The sequence below is a fragment of the Asterias amurensis genome, chromosome 12, assembly GCF_032118995.1.
Source record: "Asterias amurensis chromosome 12, ASM3211899v1".
In the NCBI taxonomy this organism is placed as follows: Eukaryota; Metazoa; Echinodermata; class Asteroidea; order Forcipulatida; family Asteriidae; genus Asterias; species Asterias amurensis.
The window spans coordinates 9,223,052-9,236,086 of NC_092659.1; the positions used below are offsets into that span (position 1 = coordinate 9,223,052).

The window sequence follows — 13,035 nt, forward strand, 5'->3', positions numbered from 1 at the left end:
GATTATACTACAAATGAACATCCACTTCAAACTAGACAAAATGGTTGGAATGGGAGACACACTGAATCGGTGTATGGGTAACAAACAAAATTATTCCACACAACACCATTAATTTATTTTTTATTTCGTTCTAAAACGTTTACCTACCTTTATTATTATTTTATTGATTTATTGAGGGTTTTTTTGAAATAGAAATTATTATTATTATTTTTTTTAAATAATTTACTTAATGGATTACTGCTGTATTCTTTCTTGTTTCTATATCATGGACAATTACACTTTATTGTAATGTACTTTTTTTATTGCAAAGTAACTTAATTAAAATTTAATTATTTGATTTATTAGTGTTTGCATTTATGTGTTTGCACTTTTATTTGTTCCAAATAGTGGAGACAGTCCGCCCCCCCCCCCTCCATCGCATAAGTTCAAAGTAATTTACAGAATAGTTTTTGCGTATGCTAACAGACAGTTGCTGGCAGTCTAATCCAGAAAACTGTATCTGTATTGGCCCGACACTGGCGAGTACCGTTTGATTAGTACTGTGTGTTGTAGTTGCCCATTGCCGCTTGAGGGTTGGCTAATATAACATGGTTAGAGGGTGACTAGTCGATAAATAGCTCCCCGAGGTATTGGACGTTGACAAACTAGTTCCCGGGGCGATCTGTATAGATCGTATCCAAGTATGAGAATATTGTTCTGCGACGGTGCTCTATTTCAAGCACATGAAAAGTACAAGAAAGAGGTTTTATTACGCCACATGGCTCAATGCGCATATTAGCCCACCCAAGCGCCGATAGAAGGGACTTTTCGTTTTCGACGACGGATGGTTCTGCGACGGTAAATATGACATTTGGCGTCATCTGCGCATGCGTCGGCTTTGAGGACGGTCGTCCCTCAATTTCTACGTCAGTACTTGGGATGAATCTTCGTTGTGCTGAAAACGACAACGTTTAGCTGAACAACCGTCGCAGAACCATCCGTCGTCGAAATGAAAAGTCCCTAGACATGACGCTAGGACAACGAATAAAAAACCCCTGTTACACTTATGGGAGACTTTCAGAAGATAGCGTTAGAGAGTGTAGCGAGTGTGATCGTTCAATTAGCTCTTGTCAGTGGCTCACCCCAGTGAGCACCACGGGGTCGACCCAGGAAAGCTTATCGAACGCACCCTTTAAAAGGAAGATAGGACACTAGTGCTGTTTTCCACAGCAGCCGTTGTAACCCGATGACTCACCACAATAATTGGAACATGGGGGAGGGCGCCCTCACCCGGTGGGCAAGTAAAACGAAGCAGACGACGTCAGCGCAGTATACAAATGCATAGGAGGGTCGTGGCAATTGGCTCTTTGCGTTCAAGACACTAAAGGGACGGTGTTTCTTATGATTTAAAAGGGTGTTTCTTAGGGATTTAAAAGGGTGTTTCTTAAGGATTTAAAAGGGTGTTCCTTAAAGATTTAAAAGGGTATTTCTTAGATTTAAAAGAGTGTTTCTTGGATTTAAAAGAGTGTTTCTTGAATTTGAAAGGGTTTTTCTGCACAATTGTCTACAAGTAGTAATCTTTGATTCCTTAATATTTTATTAGTTTTATCCCTGCCTGGGGAAAGGATTCCTATACCACTATATTTGAGGTAGTTTTCAAAAGATTTTAATTTCATAGTAAATGTGGTGAGATGGGGATACTGAATACTTAGATCTTTTAATTAAAACAACAAAGTGCAAAAGTAGGACATAGTATCCTGTGCATCAATCACTTGTAACTATCACTTGCAATTTAAAGTGGTGACAGACAATAAGAAGGAATAATGACCAGCTGGGACCAAATCTATGGCTCTGCTTATGCAGAATTCTGCAGTAAGCAGAGCCATGCAATTCGACCCAATTGATTAGCAAGACTCTGTTTGTATGAATTAATAGATATACAAATATTTGTACATAATAGGCCCCTATGGTGAGTAGGGTAGATGACCTTAATTAGCATGGTTTGATGATACAATGAACATCCCTTACAGCTGTACTTTTATAGTATTATTGAGAGGACCATGCGGGTGATAGACTGAGACTGCGGATATTTCTCTGCATCAGCCACGCAGAAACACAACCTGTAACTCGCAATCGTAGAGTTGGCCAATGATGGGTTAGTCTTCAAGAGGGCGCTATTTCAGGCAATAGTGTGTTGGCTATAGACCTCGTCGCAAATACCAATGTGCAAGCTAGACCACAATGCACCTAATTCCAAGCTTTACCCGCGCGAACCAAGTCTGTTCGGATAAAGTCACATGGACCAGTCTAATAGTCCCCTTGCTTCTATGTTTATAGCACTGACGTGAAACCGTCTTTAGAAAAATTATATGATGAACTCCTTTCTCATTGTTTTCCATCACTAGAGTCTCAACAGCTGAATCATTATATAACGTAATAAGAAAAAATTAACACGACACACCCCAACCTCTTAACCCATGTCTCACAGGAAAAAACACTCGAAATTTTAACAGTTCTCGTTGGGACGCACCGTAGATTTAACAGCAGGCTGATGAATTATTCAATGAAAATCCAACTTTAGACTGAGTACCAACATCATCGGTCTGTTTTCTTTGACATGTCTTCTCATCTAAACCGAGAGCAGGAGTCGACTAGTCCCATCCGGAGGCAATCAAAACTAAAGACAGTTTAAAGTTAGGACAAGTAACTCGTCCTTACTCGATACTTGTCTGAACTCTTTGTGAAATCTACCCCAACACATTTAACTTTTTACCGATTTGACGTGGCATTTATTTAACCTCTCCCACTCTATAAATAAAATTACAAAATGATACGTACTACAGTCACAGCGAGATATCTGGGTACATCCCACAAACATAGAGAGAAAACTGACTAGCATTGGCCTCAAGTTATTAGTATTTATGTATTCTGGTTGGCTGAAACACGGTTACGTGGGATGAACTAATGTAGTCTATAGTGATCTCGCGCGCGTGTTTTGTGGGAAAAGTGCCCACCAGGCACTAGTCTTTGAAAACAGTGCCTGGTTATGGCACCCTCTCCTGACTTGAACCTTGAATAGCAACTACAAATTTTCCTTTCTTTTCCAGATTTCTGTTCTTATTTCCAAGACCGAGGTGTGTTATAAAACACTTACCGAACTATGCCAGTCAACATATCTATAATACTGAGAGCCCATTAACAGGGGTGGTGCAAAAATATTGTTCAATTGTGACCATGGGTTGTGGACTTTCAAATTGAAGTACATTCTATGACATTGGCCCTAAAATTGATTGTCCTTTTTAAGTCGAGAGATATAGGGAGATTTCTTAAGATTGGAACTTGGACGTTGGGTAAAATATTACACTGCTGTGTTGATGTTTTTAAAGGAACACGTTGCCTTGGATCGGTCGAGTTGGTCTTTGAAAAGCGTTCTGTAACCGTTTGTTATAATATCGGTATGGTTAGAAAGATGTTGTAAAAGTTGAATACAATGATCTACACAATTATATGCCTCGAAATTGCGTGGTTTTCGTTTTACGTCGTCGACAAACACGGTCGGCCATTTATGGGAGTCAAAAATTTGACTCCCATAAATGGCCGACGGTGAAAACCGTCCAATTTTGAGCGATACTTGTGTGGATCATTATATTCTACTTTTAAAACATCTTTCTAACCATATACATTTCATAACAAACGGTTTCAAACGCTTTTCATAGACCAACTCGTCCGATCCAAGGCAACGTGTTCCTTTAAATTTGAGTGAGAATGACTCGACGGGCCCCAGGACTTTGGATATTACACTGAGAAGACAATACACGTAGGAGAGGCAATAAATTATTTTTACTTTAACAACAATGAGCACCTTTCATTTATTATTGAAAAATATGATATTTGTGTTAAAAAGAAAAATTCGTGCTTTATCCCCGATGCCAATGTGAAATAAAGACCTTCATATTTCCCACAAAAAAAAATATAAATTCAAATCATTTAAAAAAAAAATTATGTAACGAAGAAAAAAAAGAAAAAAATAAATAAATAAATACGTGTTTGGTTCCCTTGCACGTTGTACCACAATTATCACATAGTGTATTACGGTTGCAAGAGGTTCTTAAAGACACTAGACACTAGTCTTCTCACTTGGTGTAACTCATAACATATACATAAAATAACAAACCTGTGGAAATTTAAGCATAATATTGGTCGTCGAAGTTGTGAGATAACTATGAAAAACACCCTTGTACACGAAGTTGTGTGCTTTCAGATGCTTGATTTCGAGACCCCACATTCTAAATCTGAGGTCTCGAAATCGAATGCGTGGAAAAATTATTTCTTTCTCGAAAACTACGCCACTTCAGAGGAAGCCGTTTCTCACAATGTTTTTGTTTTACTACTACCAACCTCTCCCCATTACTTGTTACAAAGTAAGGTTTTATGCTAATAAATATTTTGACTAATTACCGTTAGTGTCCACTGCCATTAAATAACCTGCAAAGCATTGGGTATTTCTCTTAATATCCCCCGTTCGATAGTGATCGCGTGTTGTAAACTGCCACTTCAAACGTTCACTCCTAATGTAAACACTTTGATGAGCTTGCAATGCAATACGTGTTTACTTGCAAAACAAGATATTTGCATATCAATAATTGAACTTTGCGATTTATATTTACCGTGTTATCAATTTTTTGCGTTGAAAACAGCTGCTGGATACAATTATTGTTCTCTTATTGTGTGTTATTGGACAAAGTATGGAAAACGCATTATGATCAGTTATAGTCAAGACCGGTACATATACACACGAGACAAAGATCAAGACCAACACCAGCACATCCAAGACCAAGGGGAGCCCAAGCAAGTGGAGATCAAGACCAGCGTAGGGAGACCAAGCCAGTCTTGAGACCTAAAACACTGCATGTGATATTACTGGGGGCGTGCGTCTGCAATAATAAGTAAAAGCGAAAAAACATCCCTCGAATTATACGTCCACGATCCGTAACCGTTTCGGGCACCGCGTATATGATAATAATTGACGCCCAGTTGAGATTTAGCATAATTTATTCGCTTCGCTTGATGACGGCGCACACTGCCTGACAGCTTGCCATAATTAGCTTGAGAGGCAAGTGTCTTTGCGGCGTGTGCAGTGGAGCCCATTACCATCAAGGCCTGTCTTCATATTGCAAGCTGTGTAACATCGTGGAGAGAGAGAGAGAGAGAGCCCATTGTTTGTGAATGAAGGTAAGTGCTTTTATTCTCCAGCCAATATCATTGAACGCTCGTATATAATCCACCAGCTACTTTGCATTGTCTCTGCATTAGATTGGACTCTACTACTAACAATTCTGAGGATTAAAATGACGCTGGAAGTATTATGGTTATAATTATGTTTATTATTTTTGGTATTATTTAACATAACATTATTCACGTGAAAAATTAAAGTCATTGGCAGAAATGCAAAATTAAATCTCTCTATCGAGATGGAAACATAAACATCAAATGATTGATCGATACATTAAGTATCCACATTAAACAAAAATACATGCAGGTGTTTGAAATAAACAGAAACACATAAATAAATAAATACAACAATGAGGGGGAGAAAAAACAGTATTGGTAAGATAAATAACAACAATATTTAAATTAGCCAACAATGTCTCTACTTCACTTGACCCCCCCCCCCCCCCCCACTAGTCTGGTTTACGCAACCATTCTCCTCACTGGTCAGCAAGGGGTTTCCCTGTGTCATTGAATAGCTTATGACGTCACTACGGTGACTCACCCGAATCAGCCAGTACCGCACTACCCTAGTCGTGAAGCAGTGGTTAAAGAACACCCTACTCATGTAAAAGACGAGTATGTGCGATGATAAAGTAAAATGGATAACCTACATGCATTTGAATAGTATTACTATAAGTATAATCATTTTATGAAATTGAAATTTAGTGACAACTACTAAGCCTTAATAACGGTCAGTTGATGATAACGACTAATGCCCTCTAGTAAACAGTATTAAAGGAAAACAATGGTTTAAGGAAAAATGAAAAGGTTGGTTGTTGACCTTTGGCATTGACCTCTGTCCGAGGTATACATGTATATATCACATCAGAGGGCCGTTCGTCTATCGCGTGTTGAAGCCAAACCGTATGACTCGATCTAGGTACATAGTGTTACAAATACACCCCTTTAAATCTTGTGGCTACACGTACTTGAAGAGTTGAGTGGACATTACTTTCACCACTGTTGTTCACAGACGTTGTTCTTCTATTGTATAAGGGTGTTTGTTTATTTGTTTGTTTGTTTGATTGTTTTTGGTCGGTTTTTGGTTGTTTTTTGTTGCAGTTGCTGTAACAGTTTCTGAGCTCCATGGGAAGACAAAACCCATAGTTGATTCGCCTTTAGCTTCACTTTGATAATCACATTCAGGAAAATATTAAATTAACCATGCAGCGACATCTTCGAGTAGAAATTCATCATTAAAGTCACTGGGGCACTATTGGTAGTTACTCAAAATAATTGTAAGCATAAAAATTTACTTGGTAATGAGCTATGGTGAGCTGCTGAGAGAATAAAACATTGTGGGAAACGGCTATCTCTGAAGTGACGTAGTTTTTTAGAAAGAAGTAATTTCCTTTTCAATATACAAAAGAATGTGTAAACTTCCATAAACATTGAATGACATCTGTGCAGCACCATATCTCAAGAAGTACAAGACTGTTTGTAGTTACAGACTCCTTGGGGGATGGAGGTTAATTTTGAAAAACAGTGACCTCAAGTTGACCCCTATTTCCGGGTCAACCAGAAGTGGGACCATATCTCAAGAACTATACAACAGATTTTCAAACTCTTATCAATTTTAAACTTCTTCGGCATAACATATTAACTTGTCAAAAACCGTGACCTCAAGTTGACTTCTACTTCCGGGTCAACCGGAAGTGGGATCATATTTAAAGAAATTTACAACAGATTTTCAAACTCTTTTCAATTATAAACTCCTTCTGCATAAAATATTAACATGTGAACAACCGTGACCTCACGTTGACCTCTACTCAAGATATATACAACAGATTTTCAATTTGTTTTCATTTGTAGACTTTTTTGGCATTCAAATTAAACTTTAAAAGACGTGACCCCAGGTTTACCTGTCTTTACGGTTAAACCGGAAGGGGGACCTACACAACCGATTTTCAAACTGTTTTCATTTATAGACTCCTTGTGCATCAACAATTTGTTTGAAATAACTTTGACCCGATGTTAACCTTTACTTCCGGGTCAACCGGAAGTGGGACCATATCTTAAAAAGTATACAGCCAATGATCAAACTTTTTTTCAGTTATATACTCTAAGCAATAAATATTAACTTTGAAAAACGGTGACCCCAGGTTGACCTTTACTTCAGGATCAACCGGAAGTGGGACCATATATCAATATATACACAACCAATTTTTAAGCTATTTCAGTTATAGACTCCTTGGGCATTGCATATTAGTCTTTAGTAGCTGTGAGGCCATGTTGACTTTTACTTACGGGCAACATGAAGTGCGACCATACAAATTTATCACAACTACACAACTGTTTTGAAAAATCCTTTTTCCAGTTATTTATTCCTTGGGCAATGAAGCACATAATCCCAGCAAAACAACAGGGAACAGCTTCGTGTTTGTTCACAAACAATGTCTAGTTAATATTGCGCTTGCCCCACATTGCGGCACAAATCTTGAGGATCCACCCAGGTCTATCATGATGGGAACTTTTGTGCAAAAGGGCTCAATGTCATGCTCTGCTCTGGAAGCAAATATTCAGTGCTTAGCAGAACTGGTGAATTATGTGCTTAAGTCAAGCGAAATGTGTGCTTCCAAGCTCGCACATTATATTCCGCGCTTGCACTTAAAGCGGAAAATGGTGATCGTAAGCGCAGAGTTTGGTGGTTATCAATCAAAACCATGACATGTTGCTCTGTAAGTAGGTTTGGTAAGGCCTACACTTCAAACATGTAAAAGTAAAAAAAAAAATGACTCTGCTTCACTGCGTAGGTAAATAATTGACACTTTAAAAGCGCGGATATTAATTATGCGCTTATACATAGAGCATATTTCACAGCTTAGCAGGGATATTTTTGCTTGTTTGCGGGGAAACTCATCGTATGTAATATTTGATTCGAAGCTCGCACAGATTTTTCAGTGCTTGCACAATAAGCGGAACATGGTGGTCGTGAGGGCAGAGTTTGGTTGAAGCATATAGGCATTAAAACTGGGCCCCGTTCTATAGGGGGCCTGTATTCAAATACTAATAATAGTAATACCATTTACATAGCGCCTTTTCATAAGGTTACAAAGCGCTCAGAGAATGACAGGGGGAAAAAAAAAAAAAAAAAAAAGGGAATGCAAACAAAAACCAAGATGAAAACCACGACAAGGCAAAGTCTGCAGCATTTAGCCAAGAAAGTCCCGCTAAAAACCGGTCCCTCTTTGACTAGAACCACAGGCCAAGCATGGCAAAATTTACTGATTGAAAAAGAATCTAAGGGGAAGACATTTCTTGACATTTTATGCCAGTTCAGTCTCTGCGACGTACACATACTAATACAGAGACAGATACAGACACTATGGTGCAGAAATCGTGCGATTGAAATGTCTCTTAATAGCGCCCCCTATCGGCAGGAGTAGGAAAGAAGTATCCTACAAAATGATGTGTTTTTAAACACGTATAACAATATCAAGTGGAAACTTATGACGTAAGCTTATTCCTATCGTATTTTTATTTTATTTTAGTTAATAACTAACTACGTGATCCTCATTTGCATACTAAATTAGGAAATCTTTGCAGCATCACACCATCATTTCTGCACGGCCGATTTTTGAACTGTTTGTAGTTTGGACTCCTTGGGGGTTGGAGATAAATTTTGAAAAACCGTGACCTCAAGTTGACCTCTACTTCCTGGTCAACCTGAAGTGGAACCATAACTCAAGACACTATACTACATTTTTCAAACTTTTTGTCAGTTAAAGACTCATTGGTAATTATAGCACATAATCCAGCAAAAGACCACGGAACAGCTTTGTTCACAAACACCGAATGAACCTTGGAATGTTCTCGTTTTGGATGTAAACGCCTTTTTCATATAATTTTTTTTTAAAAACATAAACCTACTGCTAGATATTCGTCGTATAGAAAGTATGTGGAATACTTACTTGTTTTTATTGTTCAACACCGCTACTATAAACACCCTACCCTCAATGTCTCCCCGACCTATATGTTCCAACTACCCTTTCCCCAAAAACCCCTTTCTGTTACCGCCACCCTCCCTTTGTACCTCCCCTGTCTTCAAAGAGTTTCATAAAAACATCATAAATTAGTTCTGCTGTAATCATCGACTCAGTGTTTGAACACAGAGACATCTGTCTCCCACCCCAAAACATCAATTAACAGTCGGGAAACTTTTACTACCAGAGACCATACCGATAACATGTGTTGTTATCTATCCTATCCACCCCCAGCCCCCCCCCCCCCCCCACCCAACACATGTTTCCCTCTTAGTATTGCCTATCACTTAACACAAAAAACCCATTCCGTAAGAACTACCCACATATCGCCTCATACGTTCTTTAAAGCTTTAATTTACATGATTCTCCATTAACAAGGGAAATAATTTCAGTGCGTTCCGGTATTACTTTATTTTTGTTTGTGCGTGTCCTCCTTCCTACAAACACTCTTTACGATGCTTATTATTCTACAAAACCATCAAAATTTTGTTTTTTGGTCACATATACAGTCTCGTCTTTATAGTCTGATTGCACAAGGGCTACACGTCATTCTCTTTTCCCCTACACACACTAAACTGTTGAATGGTCTGTCAGTTGTCGTGTTTTTAAAAGATTGCAAACCACCACCAATGATCAATCTCTAATAAACCCACACACCCTTTCTTCCGTGGAGATATATAAAAACATCAACGATAGTAAGTGCAGTTTTAACCACCGTATTGACAGCTCCAAAAGCAACGTCCAAACACTAAAGGGATGGTTTACTACCAGGGACCACACCAAAAACATGCGTTTTCCTCATCAACCTCTGCATTCTCTTCGTACCCGCACCATCATACAAACGGCGCATGCCCATCTATAGTAAAACTCTGAATAAAAATGCACTTATCTAATAAAAAAAAAACAGCTACATGTATGATTCGCTTCTCCCCTTACACACTATGATTGCTACAATGAATCAACACATCATGTTATAAATCCTCCCAAAATTTATCTAGGTCATCTTTAAAACAAAGGCCTACAAACCACAAGCGTTTATCAGGTTGACTCCCCTTAACAAATTATATATATAAGTTTGAAAAGTCACTCAATAAATAAACATTTTATCATCGTTAACCGTCAAGGTCAATGGAGTTCAAGCAAATTTGCTAAATTTGTATTGCATTGTTACTGAAAATTATAAACTGGTAGCTCGTTTGAAGTTCTATTAAACAATTTTTTTTTATCGATTGTGAAAACAATGCTCACATAGTATCCTTTTGGAACTGTTCTTTGGTTTGATAACACTAAAAATAAGATACGTATCATTCAATCCGGGCTTAAGTTCCATCTGTTTTATTTGTTACTCCTAGATGTCACAAAATGGACTTGTCCGGTCGATGAAACCAAGTACATGGCGTCTGTACGAGTCATCCGTGTGTCTGACGTCATGCTTAAACTCTCATCGAGAAGCACAGTGTACAGATCACTGCAAAAATGAGTCCACACACAATGGAACGACTGGAGAGACGCCTACGTTAGCTGCACTGGCACGTCATTACAGGCTGGGGCAGCTGCTGAAGGTTATTGCTCCACTCGTTGTTCTACAGGAGCGGCTTTATCAGCGGCTTGAAAAGCGACCAAACATCGATGAACTAGCTAAGAGATCGTTTCCTAGTTTGTTTCAAATACTTGAAGATGTAAGTTTGAATTAAAATTAGTTTTCTTTAAGTTAAAGACACTGGGCACTATTGGATTGTCAAGGACTAGCCTTCACAGTTGGTGCATCTCAACATATGCATAAAATAACAAACCTGCGAAAATTTGAGCTTAATCGGTCGTCAAAGTTGCAAGATAATAATGATAGAAGAAACACCCTTGTCACACGAAGTTGTGTGCTTTCAGATGCTTGATTTCGAGACCTCAAATTTTTAATCTGAGGTCTCAAAATCCAATTTGTGTAAAATGACTTCTTTCTCAAAAACTACATTACTTCAGAGGGAGCCAGCCGTTTCCCACAATGTTTTATACTATCAACCTCTCTTCATTACTCGTGAAGGGAGATTTCGTGCTAATCATTATTTTGAGTCATTACCAATAGTGTCCACTGCCTTTAACCTGAGGAAAAAAAACTTAATGTACCGAATCAAAAGTATAGACCACTGTTCCCGCTCTCTAATAAGGGGTAATACGGAGCCCCTAAAAAGACACCAGTAGACACAAGAGAAAATCAATTTAAAAAAAAAAAAGTTGAGAAGTGATTTTTTTTTTCCTTTCTCTTTATCACAGGAATCTAAGACGGTGTTGCAGGTCTCCCAGACATTTTCATCAGACAAAGAGAGCCGTTTCAAAATGGAAACTAATATCAATATTATAAGAGACTCTCTAAATGAGATTTTAGATGCGCTACAAGCCGTTCACGAATCTAAATACGACAGCCCAGGATGCTTAAGCAACAAGATGGCGGAGATTGTAGACGAGCTCCTGGTTGAATGGAGTACAGTGCAAGCAATGAGAGAAAATCTTCCTGAGAGATATTCAGTCAACTACGGCTCAACACTCGAGAAGACGTCGCTGTAATTGTGTAAACACAAATTATTTGTAAATCATGTATCTTTTTGTAACATTTTTTTCTTCTAATACATATATCATTATTCGCTTTGGTTTTAACCAAATACACCGATGTGTGTTACACTGATAATCAGTACTTTCCATAATTTTTGAAAACAAATCACAGGCATGTAATACTCGGACGGGATTCCAATCAACGACCTTTGCAATTCTAGACAGTGTCATACCAACTTTTTAATTATTGTGAAGCCACAATAAAATAAATATACGTTTGTCCAGAAAACCTAGTTCAAAACAAGGCCACTCTAGGTAAAGGGCTACTTGGAAGAACACATTGAAATGCAGAAACGGAGGAGCTGAAGGTAGGAATTGATATTCCTCTTGACAGATAGAAGATCATATGATGATGGGAAATATGCACCAGGCAAGGAGTTCCAAAGAGATGCAGTACGAGGGAAAAAGCTACTGGGGTAGCTCTTTGTTCTACATCTCGGCACAACCATAAAGGATGGGAACAAGCAGGAGGCCTGGTCTCGCGCTCAAACACCCTGACAGAACGGAACAAGATTGGATAGACTGCTGGAACATTTACCATGGAAATGTCTTTAAAACAGAGAAAGACTGGCCACAGGTGAGAAAGGGGTTGTAGTGTAGATTCTAACTCTTCACCCACAGGGTTAATACTCGGTCAGGATTTAAACTCGTCCTAACTCGGGGAACTCTTTGTGAAATCCACCCCGGTGTTTTTTTCGTTTTCGAGGCCAAGTATTCGTACTGCCATTGTTTATATAATGATTTGTTAATATATTGTGAGACAATTTATACAATTAATGTTGTATTCTACCGTATGGTATAATTAATGCTGGGCAACAATTTAAATGTAACGACATTGACAAGAAATTCCAAGGGCACATTCTAGGGGACTTTAATTAAAATCCATGTTACTCCCACAAGGTCAATAACAATATTAATTTGATCGTTTAAAGACCGGATAACAAAACCAAAGCACGGAAATATGGTATGGAACTAAAATTAACATTTCCAATACATACTTCCGCCAATTGATGTTGTCTTCGCGAAAGTGTTTTGATATTAGTGCTGTTGCTGTTGTTTGGGTTGTTGTTGTTTTTGTTGTTGCTGCTGCTGTTGGTAAACAAATGTACATCTGCGTAGAGTTCCTTTTGTAAACTACGTTTAAAGGGTCAATGTACTTTTTGTTGGACAAAAAACACACAATGTCCACTGATTTACA

At 38.4% G+C, this 13,035-nt stretch overlaps 1 protein-coding gene across 2 annotated transcripts; it reads left to right on the forward strand.

The window, feature by feature from the left end:
- The first annotated feature begins 5,086 nt into the window (after positions 1-5,086).
- LOC139945257 (uncharacterized) lies at positions 5,087-13,035 on the forward strand. 2 transcript variants are annotated; one of them, XM_071942577.1, is made up of 4 exons: positions 5,087-5,211; positions 10,586-10,912; positions 11,502-11,796; positions 12,172-13,035. In XM_071942577.1, exons 1-3 carry the CDS (start codon positions 5,206-5,208, stop codon positions 11,790-11,792), a joined length of 624 nt encoding a protein of 207 aa, XP_071798678.1. In that variant the 5' UTR covers positions 5,087-5,205; the 3' UTR covers positions 11,793-11,796; positions 12,172-13,035. The 2 variants fall into 2 exon arrangements, with proteins under 2 accessions (XP_071798678.1, XP_071798677.1); XM_071942576.1 differs by having other exon boundaries at positions 11,502-13,035.

Bases quoted from the DNA above. Each gene is read 5' to 3' on its own strand.
- LOC139945257 (XM_071942576.1), top strand. The intron at 10,913-11,501 runs GTAAGTTTGAAT...TCTTTATCACAG, and splicing joins TGTTTCAAATACTTGAAGAT to GAATCTAAGACGGTGTTGCA.